The sequence below is a fragment of the Chiloscyllium punctatum genome, chromosome 9, assembly GCF_047496795.1.
Source record: "Chiloscyllium punctatum isolate Juve2018m chromosome 9, sChiPun1.3, whole genome shotgun sequence".
NCBI classification, from domain to species: Eukaryota; Metazoa; Chordata; class Chondrichthyes; order Orectolobiformes; family Hemiscylliidae; genus Chiloscyllium; species Chiloscyllium punctatum.
The window spans coordinates 46,774,848-46,796,125 of record NC_092747.1 but is presented as its reverse complement, the minus strand read 5'-3'; the positions used below and the strand labels follow the sequence as shown (position 1 = coordinate 46,796,125).

At 39.6% G+C, this 21,278-nt stretch overlaps 1 protein-coding gene across 3 annotated transcripts in view; it reads left to right on the top strand.

Annotated features, from left to right (window-relative positions):
- Positions 1-470: 470 nt before the first annotated feature.
- zmym2 (zinc finger, MYM-type 2) overlaps positions 471-21,278 on the top strand; it is a 163,295-nt gene continuing 142,487 nt past the window's right edge. Inside the window, exons 1-3 of one of the 3 annotated variants that reach the window (XM_072577410.1) lie at positions 511-552; positions 1,096-1,113; positions 18,859-19,914. In XM_072577410.1, coding sequence (XP_072433511.1) covers positions 18,873-19,914 — 1,042 coding nt within the window. In that variant the 5' untranslated portion in view covers positions 511-552; positions 1,096-1,113; positions 18,859-18,872. The other 2 variants (XM_072577409.1, XM_072577411.1) reach the window with 2 other exon arrangements.

The window sequence follows — 21,278 nt, the reverse complement described above, 5'->3', positions numbered from 1 at the left end:
AACCAATGACGCCTACTGCCGGCAGGGGGTAGGGAATCTCATATTGCACTATGGGAAACTAACTCGCTCGCTCCACCGTTAAATTCCCCCTTTCAAAAATGGATTTCGAACCGAACTACAATTCCCATCAGGCATTGCACTATTTCGTTTTATCTATCAAAATTTATTTTTCAATTTTCTTTCATGTAAACAAATGCCTAGTATGCTTATTATCACGTGACTTGCTCACAAATCAAAGTAATCAATTGTTTATTTTTATGTAGCTCTTTTGCCTGCCAATCACACAGCGCCCTCTCCGGCCCAGGATCATAAATATGTTGCTGGAGAGCTGGTGGGTAACCTAACTTGATAACGGGAAGGTGATGCCGTCACAATGATTGGCAAAGGAAACAACCAGACGGATATCGCAATTCTACCATTCGGGGGCGAAATACGAGTATTTGACCAACCAGTGTGTAACAAAGGCGGGGCTTCAATGATCAAGTTCGAGTGACTTAAAGTCTAGCCCGGGACTGGAACGAGTGCGGTCGGTGTAGATCACTGGGAAATCGGGTAAGATGTGATATTAACCCTGCCTGCTTTAACCTTTTTTTTTCTTGAATTGTTAAGCGGGTTTCGGGGCCAAAACATGTAAAAGAAGCCACATTATTCAATTCGTGGAAATAATGGTTAATTGAGTAAAGTTTCACTTGTCCCGCCTCTATTTTTCCCTTTTTAATCCCCCTCACGTATTGTTTCGGTCGCTCTCTAATGGCGGACGTGCGCTAGTACCGCAACGAAGGGGGCAAACCCGTGAGGGCTGGTGGGGGGTAGTCTTGGGGGCAGGGGGAAAATCCCTTTCCTTAGGGAATTTTATCCACTTTGCCCAAAATCAAAAACAAAATCGCAAACTCTATATTTTTATAAAATAAGTGGGGCAATTTTTTCTTATATAGTTTGGGGGGTGGAAAGCTGTTTGTTATTCCCCCCCCCATAATGGTTTTAGGGCATTAGGCTTAATTTCGCTGTCTTAAATTGCTTATGTTCCGTTTATTTATTCTTTGATCATCTGTCCAATTAACTGAAGTTTTCCTTTTTTTTACCCCTTTTCCTAAGGTTGCTAATCCCGGATGGGTAGGTTTTTTTTTCTCTCTGTGAGCATTGTGGGTGTGAATAGCGAAACGCACAGACGCTCGCCACAAGCGATCTTGGTGCGTGTTGAAGGCGGGGCAACTGGGGGTGGAGGGAAGAGAACCTCACGGAGGTTGGTGCTAATCTCTTAACTGGTATGAGTTCCCTTTCTTATAATTCCTATAGGCTAACAAAATAAACCTTATTGTTACCACTTGGAAAGCGTGTTCATTGTAAAGTCAGCCCCTTTTTTTAAAAAAACTTTTCCTGGGTGAAAGAGGAAGAGAGATGGTGGTACGTCGATGGCAAAGATTGTTGGATTGAAACGAGTTCAGAAGAGAATCCAGCCCAGGTTTTCTGATGAGCCGTTATCCCGGATTCAGTCGTTCTTTGGGTTTCACGTACGCAAAGCGGTTCAGTACCTTGTTTTCACCGTCTTTTGTTAGTCCGCATTGTGGTGGCAAACAAACATGCTACTTTGCGAATCTGTGTGTTTTATTTAACAAAAAAGAATTTCGAAATAATCGCTATGAAATCGTGTGTAACCAATTATTTCCATTCTACAATTGAATACAATTGGAAATAAACCTTTTTGGCGAGACTAAATGACTCGTTTAACGATGAGATACTGAATTGTTATTTTTAAATTATAGCCAAACAAGTTGTGACTACTTTATCAGTTTTCCTTAACGAGAAACATGTATACTTGGTCCGACATTCTGCCACTTCAGTTTACTGTTTGTAATTGTGTAGTGACAGATCTTAATTAGGTACGAATAGTAACAATTCTTCACGTCTGACGTTTATTGCTTAAATCTTCAATTTAGAAATCGCCTGACATGACCAAAATATAGTAATGAAGGAGGCCATTTGATCCATGTAGACCTATCAAATGATCACTTCTGATAGGTCGCTTTTAACTGGTCAACTCCCTCCCCCTTTCCAATTCATTCTTTGATTGTGGAATTATTTAAGTAGTTTTTCAATTCCCTTTGAAAATTGCAATTGAATCTATTTCACCATCCTGTACAAAAATACATTCCATATTTTTACAAATAGGAAAAAATCCTTCTGTTGTCTCTATAGTCGGTTGTACAAAATGGAAGCTGGACCAAAAGGATCTATATGTCCATGTTGACTGTAATCCCAAACTAAACTAGTCCCATCTGCCTGCATTTGGCCCATATCATTCCAATCAATTCTTATTCATGTACTTATCCAATTGTGTTTTAAACATTGTTAATGTAGCCAGATCCTCCACTTCCTCTGAAAGCTCATTCCATATATGCACCACTCATCCAAAAAAAATGATTTCACAGCTTAAATTTGAAGCCTGTGGTTTTGACTCTTCTTTCAGCAGTAAACAGGTGTTTATTTTTGACTCTGTCACTGATCCATTTATAAACTTTTTTAAACTTTATTTGGTCTCAGGACTATTGAAGTCCTGCATTTCTGGTACCAATCTTGCAAATTATCAAGAAGGCTTCTTCCAACAGTGCACTGTCCAGAATTGAATGCAGTATTCTAACTGAGGCCTAATCATGTTTTTGTTTATAGTGCCACCCATACTAAAGCTAAAGATTTCATTCATGACCAGTCTTCTCAATTTATCCTGCCACTTAGTGTGCCTATACCCTATGTCTTTGTCTTGCACCCGCTTTGAAAGTATACCATCTTAAATTTATATTCTGTCTTCCAGCATAAATGTGGTCTTTCATTCTTCTATTATATTGTATCTGCTAGATTTCTGCCCATTTTACCAGTCTCAGTCTTCTAGAATTGAGGCAATTGTCTTATTTGTTTATGGAATCATAGAATGATTCTAACACAAGTTCACTCAGTCCCTGTTTGCTCTCTGGCACAACGTCGTCACTCATTCCACTGCTCTATTACCACAGCCTGTAGGTTTATATCCCTCAGGTGTCATCTAGATCCCTTTTTGAATGACTTGTTGATCGTAACAGCATCCCATTACAGTATTTGAATGTTAGGCAGAAATTCCTTCTTAGACAGCGTTTAACATTGCTATGGCTTGAATTCCTGATCATGAGAACATGTAGCATTTTCCTTGGCTTGTGATGTAATTGAGCTTAAACTTTCTCAGCTTCAAATAAGCCCTTCAGGGTTTAAACCAAACACTTCTGAAACTTTTAGTAAATTACTTGTATTAAGCTCTTTATCAGTCATTAAAGGTCACTTTAACAATTCAAAACTATTTCGTCCACTTCTCAGGAGTAGCTGCTTTACATTCCCAGCTTCACTTTTTAAAAACTCTGCATACAAAGACTGAACAATCATTTTATTTTCTCCCACGTTATGGGTCTTTTTTTCCATTAAATAAATCTTCTATCTGAAAGTGCATCACACTAGGAAAGTTTACAAGCAAAGAAAGTAAACAGCGAAGAAAAAAGTTCATTGCTGTCTAGGAAGCCTTTTTCTCTCTGCCACTAGTTCATATTTAAAAATCTAAATTAAGAATGGATTATGTTAAGATCTAGATAGCATTGTGTACTGTATGTGAACACATACACAAGGAAGAAGGGTAGGCTGCTTAGTTCTTTGAGCCTGCTGTACCTTTCAGTAAAATTTATGGCTGGTTTGATTTTGGTCTCAATGCTACATTTTTTGCATATGGCTGATAATCTATCATCCCTTGATAATCAAGAATCTATCTACTTTTGCCTTGCATCACACCTCTTCCCCAAAGAAGAATGAAAATGTATGTTTGAAGAGGCATTTTCATTATTCATCAACAATTCATCAACATTGTTGTTATGTCACTGGAATAATAGTAATGTTCACATTAAATATACAAATTACATGACAACCATATTTTAAATTAGTTCATTGGTATCACATCTTTTTGCCTTTCAGTTTTGTTCTTGATAGTGTTTGCTATAATTTGCTTTCCAGGCACATAACTGATTTTCTTATGTTGGAGAATTGAGCTCCTTCCAAAATTTTTCAAATAAAAACCCAAGGATTGTGGTCCATTATACTGTTTCATCCGCATGATTCCTAATATGTATTTCACAACAATGTGGAGTCAACATGACACAATGTTGTCTTTTTTCCTCAATTGTTGAATAAGTAAAGGTAATATGAGCAGAATTACCTAATTTAATCATGGCAGTTAGGTTTCTCAATCCCATTCTCCTGCCTTCTCCAAAGCCTTTAACTGCCTTATTAGCAAGAACCTTCTATCTCTGATTTCCAGTCAGCTTCTTTGTAAACTTAATAACAGGCCATTCATTCCCCATCTTATCATCCTTCAGCAAAGCAATCCCCACAACAATGGCTTTCATCAGCAGTTTTCAGTCTTTCTCGTGATGAGACCCAGGTAAAACTGATATAGAACAGAGAAAAATGCAGCGCAGTACAGGCCCTTTGGCCCTCGATGTTGCGCCGATCCAAGCCCACCTAACCTCCATATGTCTATCCAATGTCCATTTAAATGCCCATAAAGAGGGAGAGTTCACCACTGCTACTGGCAGGGCATTCCATGAACTCACAACTCGCTGAGTAAAGAATCTATCCCTAACATCTGTCCTATACCTACCACCCCTTAATTTAAAGCTATGCCCCCTCGTAATAGCTGACTCCATACGTGGAAAAAGGTTCTCATGGTCAACCCTATCTAAACCCCTAATCATCTTGTACACCTCTATCAAGTCACCCCTAAACCTTCTTTCCTCCAATGAAAACAGCCCCAAGTGCCTCAACCTTTCCTCATATGATCTTCCTACCATACCAGGCAACATCCTGGTAAACCACCTCTGCACCCGTTCCAGTGCCTCCACATCCTTCCTATAGTATGGCGACCAAAACTGCACACAATACTCCAGATGTGGCCGCACCAGAGTCTTATACAACTGCAACATGACCTCCGTACTCTGGAACTCTATTCCTCTACCAATAAAAGCCAGTACGCCATATGCCGCCTTCACAGCACTATTTACATGGGTGGCAACTTTCAGAGATCTGTGTACATGGACACCAAGATCCTGCTGCTCATCCACACTACTAAGTATCCAACCATTAGCCCAGTATCCCATCTTCTTGTTACTCTTACCAAAGTGAATGACTTCACACTTGGCTACATTGAACTCCATTTGCCACCTTTCTGCCCAGCTCTGCAACTTATCTATATCCCACTGTAACCTGCCACATCCTTACTCATTGTCAACAACTCCACCGACTTTCGTATCATCCGCAAACTTGCTCACCCAACCTTCTAGCCCCTCCTCCAGGTCATTTATAAAAATGACAAACAGCAATGGTCCCAAAACAGATCCTTGTGGAACACCACTAGTAACTGCACTCCAAGATGAACCTTTACCATCAACTACTACCCTCTGTCTTCCAGCCAGCCAATTCCTAATCCAAACCTCCAACTCACCCTCAATGCCATACCTCTGTATTTTTTTGCAGTAGCCTACCATGGGGAACCTTATCAAACACCTTACTAAATTCCATGTACACCACATCTACCGCTTTACCCACGTCCACCTCCTTTGTCACCTTCTCAAAGAATTCAGTAAGGTTTGTGAGGCACAACCTGCCCTTCACAAAACCATGCTGACTATCCTTGATCACGTTATTCCTATCCAGATGTTCATAAATCCTATCCCTTACAATTCTCTCTAAGACTTTGCCCACAACAGAAGTGAGACTCACCGGCCTATAGTTACTAGGGTTATCCCTACTCCCCTTCTTGAACAAGGGAACCACATTTGCTATCCTCCAGTCTTCTGACACTATTCCTGTAGACAACAAGGACATGAAAATCAAGGCCAATGGCTCTGCAATCTCCTCCCTTGCTTCCCAGAGAATCCTAGGATAAATGCTATCAGGCCCAGAGGACTTATCTATTTTCACCCTTTCCAGAATTTCCAACACCTCTTCCCTACATACCTCAAAGCCGTCCATTCTAATTAATTGTGACTCAGTATTCACATCGGCAGCCATGTCCTGTTCCTGAGTGAACACTGACGAAAAGTATTCATTCAGTGTCTCCCCAATCTCTTCAGCCTCCACACGCAACTTCCCACTACTATCCTTGACTGGACCTATTCCTACCCTAGTCATTCTTTTATTCCTGACATACCTATAGAAAGCCTTTGGGTTTTCCCTAATCCTACATACTTCTCAGCATGTCTTTCAAGCTGTCAATGATACTTCCACCCTTCTGAATTTTCAGCTTTTCTTCAAGAAGTTTAAGAAGGAACAATCTTAAAAAGGTATTACATAACTTTATCCTTCAGATTTGCTCTAAATAAAGTACATTCATGCCAACTTTGTCCTAGTGTTAGGTTCTTTTCCTGAGGTTTCACACACAAGATGTCATTTGTAAACCCCAACTTCTGCAAACAGTTTATTAAAGCCTGTAAAAGCTAGATGCCCGCCCTCCCCACCGGCCACCCCCCAACCCTCCTCACAGGCGTGCAAAGTTGAGTCAAAAGAGGCCCTGAGCAAAAGAAACACATCCCCTTTTATGCAGGTCAGTTGATCATGCTCAGAGATACTCTGGCCACATGCGCCCCACCACCACCACCACCACGTAACCACATGTTATCCCTGGTACAATGGTGAGATAAGGTCATCCTTAGAGATAATGTAAATGCTCTAATCCTGGGGAATCGTGATGCAAACCATTTCCTGACTCAGTGATCCCCCAGGATAATAGGTGTGATGTGCTTCAGTATCAGGCAATGGCTATGAAAGCATTTCTGAATGGATAGGGACTGAACGAAAGTTTAATTTTGATACTAGCAGGAGAGTGGTGGTGAATGGCTGTCTAAATGAAGTGGGAGTTACCTACATGAATGTCATCCCCACCAATTCCAGACATTCAGTTTCTGGAGGAAGACAGTGCAGTTTAACCCTTTAATATTACATTAATGTCCAGGGAGAGAGTCCAATTTAATCTTTTAACATTACATTCCACCCTTATCATTCCATGATAACCACCTCTGACACTATTGGCTTTCATAAGACTCTGACAGCTGGTATTTTAAACAAGTTATTGAACCAGAACATATTATAACAACAAAAATTAATAATCCGTGCAGTAAGTAGAATTTACAGAATCCTCCCACATGGAAAAAAGTTCACCAGTAAAGTTCTTAATTCACAGTCCTTAGTGATCACTCCGCCCCCTCCAATTAGATGGAAACTAGTTAGTTATCCAAAATCTCCTTCAATAAAGTCCAACCTGAAAACAAATCCAGTCTGTCCTGCATCACTCCACAAAGAAATCTGAATTCTTGAGTAAGGGCAGTTAAATACTTCTCAAAACTGATGAGACTTCCATCCTTGTGGAGATGCTTCAGATTGAGGATACCAGCGCATCTGAGCATGAAGTGCGGCAGCAGGCTACATGAATGCAGTATTCTTTGCTGCTTCTGCTCCTGCTCTGCTGTTAAATGTAACAAAGCCTGTTTTGATGTTAGCTTGATCAGTGAACCTTTTTATATTCCTTAAATCTTCAAAAGAGAAGGTAAAGCTCGCATGGTTTAATGTCCATAAGAAGGCAACTGACAGAAAATCTACTGATCTCCTCTTCACCATTGTTAGCTTCTTCACTTTTTGTGCTCGTGACTGGGGAGATGGTCATAGAGATGTACAGCATGGAAACAGACCCTCCGGTCCAACCCGTCCATGCCGACCAGATATCCCAACCCAATCTAGTCCCACCTGCCAGCACCCGGCCCAAATCCCTCCAAACCCTTCCTATTCATGTACCCATCGAAATGTCTCTTAAATGTTGCAATTGTACCAGCCTCCATCACTTCCTCTGGCAGCTCATTCCATACACCTACCACCCTCTGTGTGAAAAAGTTGCCCTGTAGGTCTCTTTTATATCTTTCCCCTCTCACCCTAAGCCTATGCCCTCTAGTTCTGGACTCCCCCACCCCAGGGAAAAGACTTTGCCTGTTTACCTTATCCATGCCCCTCATAATTTTGTAAACCTGTATAAAGTCACCCCTCGGCCACCAACGCTCCAGAGAAAACAGCCCCAGCCTGTTCAGCCTCTCCTATAGCTCAAATCCTCCAACCCTGGCAACATCCTTGTAAATCTTTTCTGAACCCTTTCAAGTTTCACAACATCTTTCCGATAGGAAGGAGACCAGAATTGCATGCAATATCCAACAGTGGCAGTGGCTTAACCAATGTCCTGTAGAGCCACAACATGACCTCCCAACTCCTGTACTTAATACTTTGACCAATAAAGAAAAGCATACCAAACACCCTCACCATCCTATCTACTTGCGACTCCACTTTCAAGGAATGTGAACCTGCACTCCAAGGTCTTTGTTCAGCAACACTCCCTAGGACTTTACCATTAATTGTCTAACTCCTGCTAAGATTTGCTTTAGCAAAATGCAGTACCTTGCATTTATCTGAATTAAACTCCATCTGCCACTTCTCAGCCCACTGGCCCCTCTGGTCCAGATCTTGTTGTAATCTGAGGTAACCCTCTTTGCTGTCCACTACACCTCCAATTTTGGTGTCATCTGCAAACTTACTAACTGTACCTCTTACGCTCGCATCCAAATCATTTATGTAACTGACAAAAAGTAGAGGACCCAGCACCGACCCTTGTGGCACTCCACTGGTCACAGGCCTCCAGTCTGAAAAGCAACCCTCCACCACCACCCTCTGTCTTCTACCTTTGAGCCAGTTCTGTATCCAAATGGCTAGTTCTCCCTATATTCTGTGAGATTTAACCTTGCTAATCAGTCTCCCATGGGCAACCTTGTCGAACGCCTTACTGAAGTCCATATAGATCACATCTACCACTCTGCCCTCATCAATCCTCTTTGTTACTTCCTCAAAAAAATCTCAAATCAAGTTTGAGTCATAATTCCCCACGTACAAAGCCATGTTGATTATCCCTAATCAGACCATGCTTTTCCAAATACATGTGCATCCTGCCCCTCAGGATTCCCTCCAACAATTTACCCACCACCGACATCGGGTTCACTGGTCTATAGTTAACTGGCTTATCCTTACCACCCTTCTTAAACAGTGGCACCATGTTAGGCAACCTCTCGTCTTCCAGCACCTCACCTGTGACTATCGATGATACAAATATCTCTGCAAGAGGCCCAACAATCCCTTCCGTAGCTTCCCACAAAGTTCTAGGGTACACCTGATCTGGTCCTAGGGATTTATCTACTTTTATGCGTTTCAAGACATCCAGCACTTCCTTCTCTGTAATATGGACATTTTGCAAGATGTCACCATCTATTTCCTGATTGAATCCATTGGATCAGGCTGTTTGGGGGAGGGTGGGTGGTGGTCTGAAGGTGTGTTTTACCTGTGAATGGAGAAACTGTAGAGACAATGTTAGCTCCTGAAAGTACCTCTGCATTTCCTCTCTCATTCCATCCTTGTCAGGGTCGTTATCAGTATGAAGACAGTCATACGTTTCACTACATTAGATTGAAAATGTTGAAATAGGCAAACACAGTCGTCCTTAAGTCTGTTACTCTGTTCACCATTAATGACATTATCAAGTTTTATATAATGCATATACTTCTAAATTGTACTGTCTAAACAATTCATTTATTCATAAACAACACGGGTCCTAAATTGAAACCCTCAAGGAACCTCATTCAGATTATTCAAAAATTATTTTCCTTTGACAAATTGATGCTTGGCTAATGTAAAAGCTGTCAGGAAAAGTATTTCAAACATCTGGAACAGCAAGAAACAACAAAATGTGTCCTATGCTTAAGCCATTGAAGAGGCTGTTTTAGTTCAGATTTAAATCTCAAGTACTCATGGGGAAACAAATGCAGAATATATTAAAATATGTTCTCCAAATGAAACTTCCCAAATACAACAGTCAGAATTACAGTGGCAACTTTGGTAGAGATCAACATTCTTTTGAATCTGCAATATGAAGGGGGCCAATGAAGTCGTAACAATAATAGAAAGAAGTTAAACGTCGCAGCTTCCAGTTCTAATATTCTCTAAAATCTTAAAATGCACTCCGTCTTGTGAACAGTCTGCATTTAAAAACATAGCAGCAAAGATATAATATAATACTGTCATCCGGCTAAAGCACGACCACTGACCCAATCTTTTTTTATATAACGGGCACTGTAGAATTTGAAACAAATCAAGGCACTCAATCAATTTGTTTTAAAGTTACAAGTTTGATAATATTTAAAAAGGACATAGCATTGCACAATGTCAATATAAAAACAAAATCTGCCCTATTACATAGCCCACAAAACACATTGAATTGAGATCCTGTTTCAAACGAGGTAAAACAGTCACTTAAAAGGATTTTCTGAACCAGTATTTCAACAAACCAAAATATTTAAATATCGAATACTCTCAGCATGGCACAATTTACATTTTTGACAACCTTAATTTTAGTGTGTTTTTTTAATAGTCCTCTCTATAAAATTACACTTAAAAAGAGAAAACTCTCACACTGAAGCACATGGCACCACATTCTATGCCACTCCCTTCCCCCAGAAGAAAGACTCTCCAGTTGAGTCTACAGCCCAGAAACTGATTCCCAAACAAAAACCTGGACAAAGCTTCCCCAGCAGTTCATGTACTTTACTGTTGAGATCCCAGCGGACTGGGTCCACATCCTCTCCCTTTTCCTGGTTATGCTATGCCATCCCAAAAGTACTTCTGAGAACGCATGGGTGACAAAAACATTGAATTTAACAAGTACCAAATTTTGTTTAGATGTTTTTCTTTGCAGTTCCTGATTTCTAGCTTTTTAAACTCCTTTTTCTAGGGGACTTTAACCCTTTTCTCAATTTACGTCTCACAGGGACTTGAACCCCTTTCCTTACTCTCTATGTTTGGGGACTCTAACCCTGATTTTAAAAACCCTGGAGACTGTAACCCCGATTTATAATCTCTCTTTTCCGTGCAAAGTGACTCATTGATGTGCGAGTTACCACAAAGATTCTGTCACCACCAAGTCCCAAGAGACGAGGGGTGGACTGAGTGGTAGGTTTAGAGAGAGAGATCAAGGTGAAGCTTACTTTGTGGGTTCATCTAACTCATGCAACCGACACTCGGACAATCACTTGTTCATTCTGGAAGCTTTATGTATGTTGCAGTCCCACCGCTGCCACCGTACATTAAGTTCTTTTCCAGAGGTTTCACACGAGATGCAATTTGTACATACTAACTTCTGCAAACAGTTAAAGTTTATTAAAGCCTCTACAATGTAGGCGACCTCCTCGCAGGTGTGGAAAATAGAGTCAAAAGAGGCCTCAAACAAAGGAAACACATCCCCCTTTTTTATACAAGTCAGTTGGTGATGCTTACAGATACACCGGCTACTCCTTTGAAAGTGTGATATGCTTCGGTATCGGGGGATGGCTATGAAAGCATTTCTGAATGGAAGGGACTGAATAAGAGTTTAATTTGATACTAGCAGGAGAGCAGTGGTAAATGGCTGTTTAAATGAAGTGGGAGTTATCTGCATTCTTACATGAATGTCATCCCCACCAATTCCAGGACATTCAGTTTCTGGAGGAAGACCCTTTCTGGAGTGTAACCCTTTAATATTATGTTAATGTCCAGGGAGATAGTCCAGTTTAATGTTAAGCATGGGTTACCTGTTGGAATGTTGGTTCCAAGTTGCATGTCTTTGCATTGAAAGTCCATTTTGTGTAACAAAACCCATATTTCTTTGCTCTGTCAGTCAGTGGAACATGCCAGTATCCTTTTTATCAAGTAATTTTTGACAGATTGTACATCTATTCACTAATCTTGGAATATGAGGCACATCTGCTGTGGTTACCGTATTGACTTTATAATAATACAGATCCTGCCACTTTTAATATTTCATAGGGGTCCTCTAGCACCTATGATTCAGCTTGATAATGTCATTCTTTACCATAACCTTAATCTCATCTTTCACTTGAACTAATCTCTGGATTGAGTCTGTAAGGATATTGTTTTTGAGGTCATGCATCCTGTACATTTAGTTAAAACATTAAATTTGAACTTTTTATCTGAATGTATATATTTAGACAGTCCTGTCTTGTAAAACAAAATTTGACTATTTTTTCCACTACCCCTCTTTTTGCACTGTGTACTTCAGGAGATATTATAAAATCATCCATAATTAAAAGTACAAGGTCCCATAATTTATTATAGATGGGAATCTGACACAATCTCTTCAGACCCTATTAAAAGGTTGTATTGGATTGAAAGGTGCAGGTTTAATTAGCAGTTCAGGTTTCCTTCAAATTTTGAGTAAAATTTGTCCACCACCTTGTATAATCCAGGTCAATAAAAAAAATCTTCTAATATTTAAACTTGTTTAATTGACCTGCCTTTGGGCTTTAATGAGGCACTCATAAAATGTCATTTGAATTCTCTGGCTAGATCATGGCCTAATGGGCTACTGTCCATAGGCTGGCAACACTTAGAAGTAGGAGGAGAGGTAGGCCTTTAAGTCCATTAAGCGTATTCTGTCTTTCAGTATAATGTAGTCATCATTTTATTCAATTTATTTTTCAAATAACACTCTGGTATTGCTTCTGTTTCAGTCTCTGAATAGGCTGTTTGTTAGCTTAACTTAGATAGAATTCAAAATTATTGTCTATTAAAGATGAGCTAAACACATCAGGATCATTCTTCTCAAATTTTCAAAAAATGCATCCAGTAGCTGCATTTCCAAACTATTTCTGTTTTGTATAATTTTATTATTCTTCTTGTCTATTCATTTGGTCCTAAGTTCTAGTCACACCAGAGGTGGGAAACAATTTCAGTTTTCTTCACCTCCAGTGGTTGTTTAACCACCCCTTGAGGCCAATATCCTTGCACCTGTCAGTTATTTCCAAAAATAAAGTCATCCCTTCAAATATTATTTTTTTCAAATACCCCTATACAGTTTTTCCACTGAACAAGTCATCCTTTAATTCAACTGTATATAATGAAACTGGCTTGTAACCACCATGTGTGCTCCACCATGAGGGTGGCTCAGTGGTCAGCACTGCTGCCTCACCGCACTAGGGACCCAGGTTCAATTCCCACCTTGGGGGACTGTCTGTCTCTCTAGAGTTTGCACATTCTCCCCGTGTGGGTGGGTTTCCTCCCACAATTCAAAGATCTGCAGGTCAAGTGACGTAGCCATGCTAAATTTCCCATTGTGTTAGGTCCATTAGTCAAGGGTAAATATAGGAGAATGGGTCTGGGTGGGTTACTCTTTGGAGAGTTGGTGTGGACTTGTTGGGCTGAAGGGCCTGTTTCCATGCTGTAGGGAATCTAATCTAATCTAAGTGCTTCAAATTATAATTTTCTTCTTCATTACCCTTTGGAAGGCCAATAGTTCTATCAGTCAGATGTGTAATTGATTTACCCATGTCTCTCGTATCATCTTTGGTTTACCTCTGCTTTTGAAATTAAAAACTTTAGAACCTCCAGTGGTTTGAATCTCTTCTTCACAAGTCAAAACATAATCTTCATGACTGCACTGGTACATTCCAAGGAAACATGATCTTCTTGTATTAGTGCTAAAGTTTTACTCCTACTTCCTTTCCTGATGCCTCCGTCTCTGAAGATCCTTTAAGTATCCTTTTGACTAAAATTGGTCTCCAAGTCAACTCCCAGCTATTAATGATATGTCCAGTCTTACAATGGAATTGTATTAACTCGTTTGTATCACTCCCCTTTTAATTATTTTGTATTCTCTGTTCTCTAGAACTAGTATCTGGTTAAATCTACAGTTTTTCTCTGTGGAATTTCATAAGGCTTTTGCTTTATGATCCTGAATACCTGACCTTTGTCTAACTTGTTTTAAATTTGCAGAAATACTGTTTCTGGAGTCTTCCGTGATCATTTTCCTTTCATTTTCAAAATAATTCTCTACCTTGAGTGAATTCTACCACTAATCGATTAGTTTTGATCCCTTGTAAGTTTAACAAATGTTGAATTTGGTTTCTTGTTGTCCAATATTTTAGTTGATGAGCTTCAGTTCAGCTCAAAAGCATTGTATATTTGCCTCTTTGGCACTTATATATCCTGGTTTGTTAGACACCAATCTGCAGTGTACATTGTCATGGCCTTGCCTACCAAAACATTCTGACATTAAGGATCGAACCTTGCTTCATCTGTCCAGATACCTTCTCGTGTGAAATAAAGTAACTTTTGAGATTATAACCTCAATAAATTTGGGCACTCAGCAAAGATCGTTGTTTAAATCCAATCCCTAATTGTAATCAGAAGCATTCTTCAAGCTACTCCCTCTTTCTTTCTTCCTTTTTATTCTAAATTTTTCTTTGGGCTACTTGGTGTTCTCTTATTCAACCTCATTTTGCATTTCTCCTGCTTTCTCCCTTTACATTTTTTCTCTCTTTTTATTTTCTCTCTTCTAATTGAAGTCTCTTCACTTCACATTTTAAATCCAGTTGTTTTTCTCATTTCTAAGTTTAGTTACTTCTAGTTGTGATACCGCAATTTCAAGTCTTCCTCCTCCTAACTCAAAATAGCGAATAATTGCTTGACTCATCTCTTACTTATGAGATCCTACCTTTACTTGACCTTTTATCTTATTAACTCTCTTCATTCACCTTTTTAATCAAAAGATTTCAAATAACCAGCAGCTGTTATCATACACTGCCAAGAAACTGTTAGTAACATTCAGTAGTCATCTTCAATTTTCTGAATAAATTCACTAGAATGCAATCATTTTTATGTCTACAGCTACCACGAACCTAAAGGTCCCTCCAATCCAGTGAATTCAAAAATCCAAGAGCCCTCAATTGCTCTGATGTCAACAGATGTTCTTACTGGGCACGTCAAACCTCTGACTGAAATCTGGCTTATCAATTATGTTCTGTTTTTATTTTGTTTTATCAAGGTGGTCTCTCTCTGAAACGTTAAGGAAAATAAATGATAAAATACAAGAAACTAAAATATTTGTATGCAAGACACTTCAAAGATTCCAAAACATACATTAGAAATGCAATCCATTAATCCAAACAGCACTCCATTACAGTACTTGTACACTCGAGAGAAATCCTTTGCTTACCACAGGGTTTCATTTAACTTTGACTTTACCTCTCAGTTGTGAGAATCTGAGCCTCTTCCTTGTTTCATCTCTCAAACGAGCTTAAACATTTTCAGCTTGAAATAACCCCATCTGGGTTTTAACCAAATGCTTCTAGTTTGGAACTTGTATGAATCGCCATGCAGTATGGTATCTTAATTTTAAGAATTCTAAATTATCTTTTGCATTTCTTGGGAGCAACTGCTTTACACATCTAGCTTCAGTTAAGAGCCCTGCAGAATTGCCCAAACTAAAACTCAGTTAGTTTCCATACCATAAGTGTTTTCCCCCAAGCCCAAAAATCAATTCCATCTGGAAGCATTGTACACAATGCTGTTTATGTTGGGAGTATTAATGACTAAATAAAGTAAACAAAAACCCATTATTCTCCAGTGAGCCTTTCTCTGTCACTGTTTCTAAAATAAACCACCACGACAGTAGAAATATTTAATCATTTAAAACCCCTTAGGCAAGTGAAAAACCCAAACTCCAGTTAAATATACATAAATCACACAACACATTATGCTGCACCTTCCATTAGCCTGTTTTTATCCTTTTTGAAGTCAATCATTATGCCCTATACTGTCAGTACTTCCAAGCTTTTAATCAACTGTAGATTTTGAAATTGTGCCCTGTAAACCTCTACCTCTGGCATCTGTATACATTAAGAAAAGTACCATGATTCTGCATTTCTTGTTTCTCAACCAACTTCAAATCCATGCTGACACACTATTATTTAATTGTCCTTGTATGTTGAAATGTATATCAAACACAATCTAGAAATTCAGTTCCCCTCATCAGCCTTTTCCATTACCCTAGTAAGTTAGATATACACCTGCCTCTCTCAAATCCCAGGTTGACTTTTGTAATTTAATCCACTCATCCTCAATGTGTATGTGGGCAATTGCTCTTTCTCTCCAGGGCCCAGAATAAAGGTGAAGAAGATAGAGCCATACTGTGTCTCTGTCTCTGAGCGTAAGCTTCAACTGATATGGAAACAGGACAATACAGAAGGATATTTAAAATAAATTTCAAGATTGGGCAAAAGAAACTGCAGAATTATCACCACAATGAACTGTATAAAGACCTGGACTTTCATGAACTTGTTTGATTCATGAATAAATGCAGATTATACTAGCAATGCTTTCCATTCCATTCTTAAATGCAGACTAACTTGCTAGTTTTTTGCAAGACATTGTGAACAACCTCTGGCTATCACTTCTGATTGGTTTCCAAAAAGAAGGACTTTACATGTGGGTTAAATGATTTTAACCTATGCTTTGTTTTAGATCCGTGTTAGTGAAAAACAGCTGTATTTAATAAAAGTTGGGATTTGCAGGAAAAGCAGCTGAGACGTAGTGGTTATCTCAGCTTGTCACAAGGCCAACTTCTTTGTGTCTGGTTTAGTAGTGTCATTTTTTTCTATTCCTCTTTGGAGACTTGAGCAAAATTTTGCAAGTGTGCAATATCATCAACATATTCTTCTTGTCCTACCTTTTTCCTAAAATAAGCTTGTTTTATGTGATGCACTATGGTCACATTGAACATTAGAAAAATATAAACAGTCAGCTTAATCATTAGCTGGTATTGTATTTCCTGTTTGTCTTATTAAAAATCTTTAATAAATTCAGTTAAATTGCATTTAACAAGTCAAAGAGGGCCAATGTATTGGTTAACTAGCTGACAATTAAATCCATACAGCTGGGGAAGGATGGTTCCTGTTAAATGGTAGGAGAACGTGACAACTGCAGATGCTGGAGATCAGAGTCAGAGTGTGGTGCTGGAAAAGCACAGGTCATGGCAGCATCAGAGGAGCAGGAGAATTAATGTTTCCGGCATAAGCACTTCATCAGGAATGAGGCTTGTGAGCCAAGGGGTAGAGATATAATTGGAGGGGGTTGGGGCTGGGGGAAAAGGTGGATGTGAGTGCGATAGGTAATTAGGAACCGTGCTTACCAAGGAGGGGTTAGAAAGAATGTAAAGACAACTTGTGGGGAAATTGGTGTTGTACAGTGAAGAGCTTACATCCAACAAGAATTGTGCTACATGTTAGGAAGGACAAAAATACAGACTGTAGTAGGGAATTAGAGTAAACTCAATTCTGATCAATGATTAGTTAGTCATGGTTGAAGAGAATATAAACTCAAACCAGATTTCATTAGTAATGAAGAAAACAAAACTTAGTCTCTGAAATATGGCAAAAATATTTTTAATTACTTGCAAACTTAAACTATACCCCCTTTAAATCTAAACACATTCATTTACACTTGGGATAGATATGAAGAAAATGAGGACTGCAGATGCAGGAGAGTCAGAGTCAAAGTGGCACTGGAAAAGCACAGCAGGTAAAGATGAACAAGCCAGATAAGACAAACAGATTGTATTTATCAGGAATACTGTGGGTGAAAATATAGGCAAAAGGGCACAGCATCAGATTCCAATCGAAAATAAGAGACAAGGTGAATTTTTGATTTTTGGCCAAAGTATGAATTATTTTTGGATCATTTCAGTAGCCAGCCAATTGGACCTCATCTTGCCTTGAACTAGACCTTCTTTCTTTCTTTTTACAAAGTCTGTGTTATTTCTTTCCTGATTTTTAAAAAGAGGGAGAGTAATATTGTTTCCTGGCAGGCTTGACCAAAATTTGCAAGTTGGTATCAGGAAGTTTCTCTATTTCCAAAGAGATGTGATGCTTCTAGCAAAATTTGTGCTCTTTTGAAACTGTTTAGTGACCACGCTATCACTTCTATCAATAAAACAAATTGGTAATCTAAACTTTCTTTTACTCACTTTAAAATTCCAGATAAAATGTGTAGTCTTTGTATTGTTCTAAAAGCTTTCCCATCATTGAGGCTAATCCAACTGGTCTGTATTCCTGGATTTAGTAACATTGCAATTAAGCCCTCTGACACCACCCTATATATAAAATGAGATCATGGCCAGTGCAGCTAATTTAACTTTCACGATTAAAATATCTACACTTCGATTATACAAATACTTTTCCGTTGGTTTGTTCAAATACAGTAATTGAACCAGAGAAATACATTACTCCTTGCAGACCCTCCTTGTCTCCCTTCCCCATCATCCATCTAATTCCTTTCACTTTTGGCTAGTTAGTAGTCTTGTTTAATTGATGCAGACTGGTTTTCTGTTGGCCAAAAATGTACCTGCACTTCTCCCTATTAACATATTTCTATTTACTGCCTCCGTGTATCAGGAATGAGGCTTGTGAGCCAAAGAGGTAGAGATATAATTGGAGGGGGTTGGGGCTGGGGGAAAAGGTGGATGTGTATGTTTTCTGCTGTCAAAAATGCCATCCATGTCACTTTGTGCCTGTGCTGTAGTGTTCACTTTAAATTTTGTTTTCCACTGTCCTGTTTTAAGGAATTAAAAAAAAAGTATTGTCTTGAATCCTTGAAATATAGTTTTAAATGCATGAGTTTCTATTTTGCACTGAATTCATTGTTTCAAATGGAAAAATGTATACTTTAATATTTCAGAACAAAATCTTTTCCTGACCACTTGTACAATATAAGTACAAACTCATGGTTCATGAACAAAACTTCACTTATCCAGGCTACATTGCAAGTATAATAAGTTAACTTCAAATCAAGATGCTGATGACCTTAAATCTTTGAGATAGTGTGTAAATGTAATTCTTATTTGTAAAGAAATAATTTTTATATTCTTTCTTTTCAATACAGCTTATACTTGAGACATGAATATTGGGAATAATGAATCTATAGGTATGAATTCAATGCCAGAAGACCAATACATTGAACAACAAAAATACTTGGGAATTGGAGGAGGAGTACACGGTGATATGTCAACCGCAATCTCAAACGCATCCACAGCCTTTGATGGGTCTCAACATGTGAACAACCATCTCAAATCTAACTCTGATAGCTCCCGTTGGAAACCTGTAGAAGGTAGTGTAACCTGTTCCCAGAACGAGGATGATGACGATGACGTTGTGTTTGTCGAACCTTCTCTTTCTGCAAATTGTCATGCGAACACACGAGCAAACAAATCCAGTGCCTCAGTTGCAGTGTTTCAAAATCCAGAATCCATAGGAAACGAAATGAATATATCATTGCTACCAACAGGAAAAGATCTCGTGTCACCAGTAGAGCCCATCATAATTGATGATGAGGAAGAAGGAAACCCTGAGCCAGGAAAAGCTGCCACATCTGGAAGATGCGCTGAAAGAAATGGATTCAGCGAACCAACTGACTTGGGTGCCCACAAAGTTGATTTCCATAATATTGGAGTGCCGTATGTGGATAATCAGGGTTTATTTTGTACTCCAAATTTGGAGAATAACAATTTAAATTGGGAATGTAGAACAAGTATAAAGGAAGTTGACTTGAATAAATGCCACCCTTTACAAGCAACAATGCTTCCAGATACCAGACGAGGTAATATTTTGCCAACAAATGGAAACGAAGCATTAAGCCAGGGTATAAGTACCGAACCAGACTCTGAAATACAAATAACTTGTGTCACCACATTGGATGCCAGTTCTAAGCCCATTACAAATGAACCACCTGTACAACGTTCTGGGGAAACTGATTTAGATTTAATGATTTGCAATGTTACCTCTCTTCATGATCAGAAATTTGAAGGTGTAGATGAGGGCGTACAGAAACAAGCTTTTCAATATAGCACAGGGACTTCTAACTCTGACAATATTATGGATGGTGCTGGAAATGGATTTCTAAATGGTGAATCTTTGCTTTTGACATCCCAACACAAACATGGTGAGTACTTTGCAGATTATTTTCTAATCAACCTATTCAGGATGTTATTACACACTACTTGAGCAGGTGAGACTTTAAGCTGGTACTCTTGTCTCCGAGGTAAGGATACTATCATTGCTCCATACGAGCACTGGTGAGTACTTTTTAAAATAAGTGTTCACAAGTGAAAAAATACTGATGCATAAATCTATAACTATAACTTTTTATTACTGGTTGATGATTAAAAATGCTTAGATCGTTGCTTAAATAAAATCCCAACTAATAGTTGATTAGTGTTAATAAACATGGGAAGCCAAAATCAAAAGCAATATTCTGGACATGCATGGTGAGAGTGGTGGTTAATTCCATTGGATAGTGATGTGTGGGTGGGGATGGGAAATTAGGGTATGAAAACAGTCATGAATTTGGATTCTGGATTAGTGGTGCTGGAAGAGCACAGCAGTTCAGGCAGCATCCAAGGAGCTTCGAAATCGATGTTTCGGGCAAAAGCCCTTCATCAGGAATAAAGGCAGTGAGCCTGAAGCGTGGAGAGATGAGCTAGAGGAGGGTGGGGGTGGGGAGAAAGTAGCATAGAGTACAATGGGTGAGTGGGGGAGGGGATGAAGATGATAGGTCAAGGAGGAAAGGGTGGAGTGGATAGGTGGAAAAGAAGATAGGCAGGTAGGACAAGTCATGGAGACAGTTACTGAGCTGGAAGTTTAGAACTAGGGTGAGGTGGGGGAAGGGGAAATGAGGAAACTGTTGAAGTCCACATTGATGCCCTGGGGTTGAAGTGTTCCGAGGCGGAAGATGAGGCGTTCTTCCTCCAGGCGTCTGGTGAGGGAACGGCAGTGAAGGAGGCCCAGGACCTCCATGTCCTCAGCAGAGTGGGAGGGGGAGTTGAAATGTTGGGCCACGGGGCAGTGTGGTTGATTGGTGCGGGTGTCCTGGAGATGTTCCCTAAAGCGCTCTGCTAGGAGGCACCCAGTCTCCCCAATGTAGAGGAGACCGCATCGGGAGCAACGGATACAATAAATGATATTAGTGGATGTGCAAGTAAAACTTTGATAGATGTGGAAGGCTCCTTTAGGGCCTTGGATAGAGGTGAGGGAGGAGGTGTGGGCACAGGTTTTACAGTTCCTGCGGTGGCAGGGGAAAGTGCCAGGATTGGAGGCTGGGTTGTTTGGGGGCGTGGACCTGAGCAGGTAGTCGCAGAGGGAACGGTCTTTGCGGAAGGCGGAAAGGGGTGGGGAGGGAAATACATCCCTGATAGTGGGGTCTGTTTGGAGGTGGCGGAAATGTCAGCGGATGATTTGGTTTATGCGAAAGTTGGTAGGGTGGAAGGTGAGCACCAGGGGCGTTCTGTCCTTGTTACGGTTGGAGGG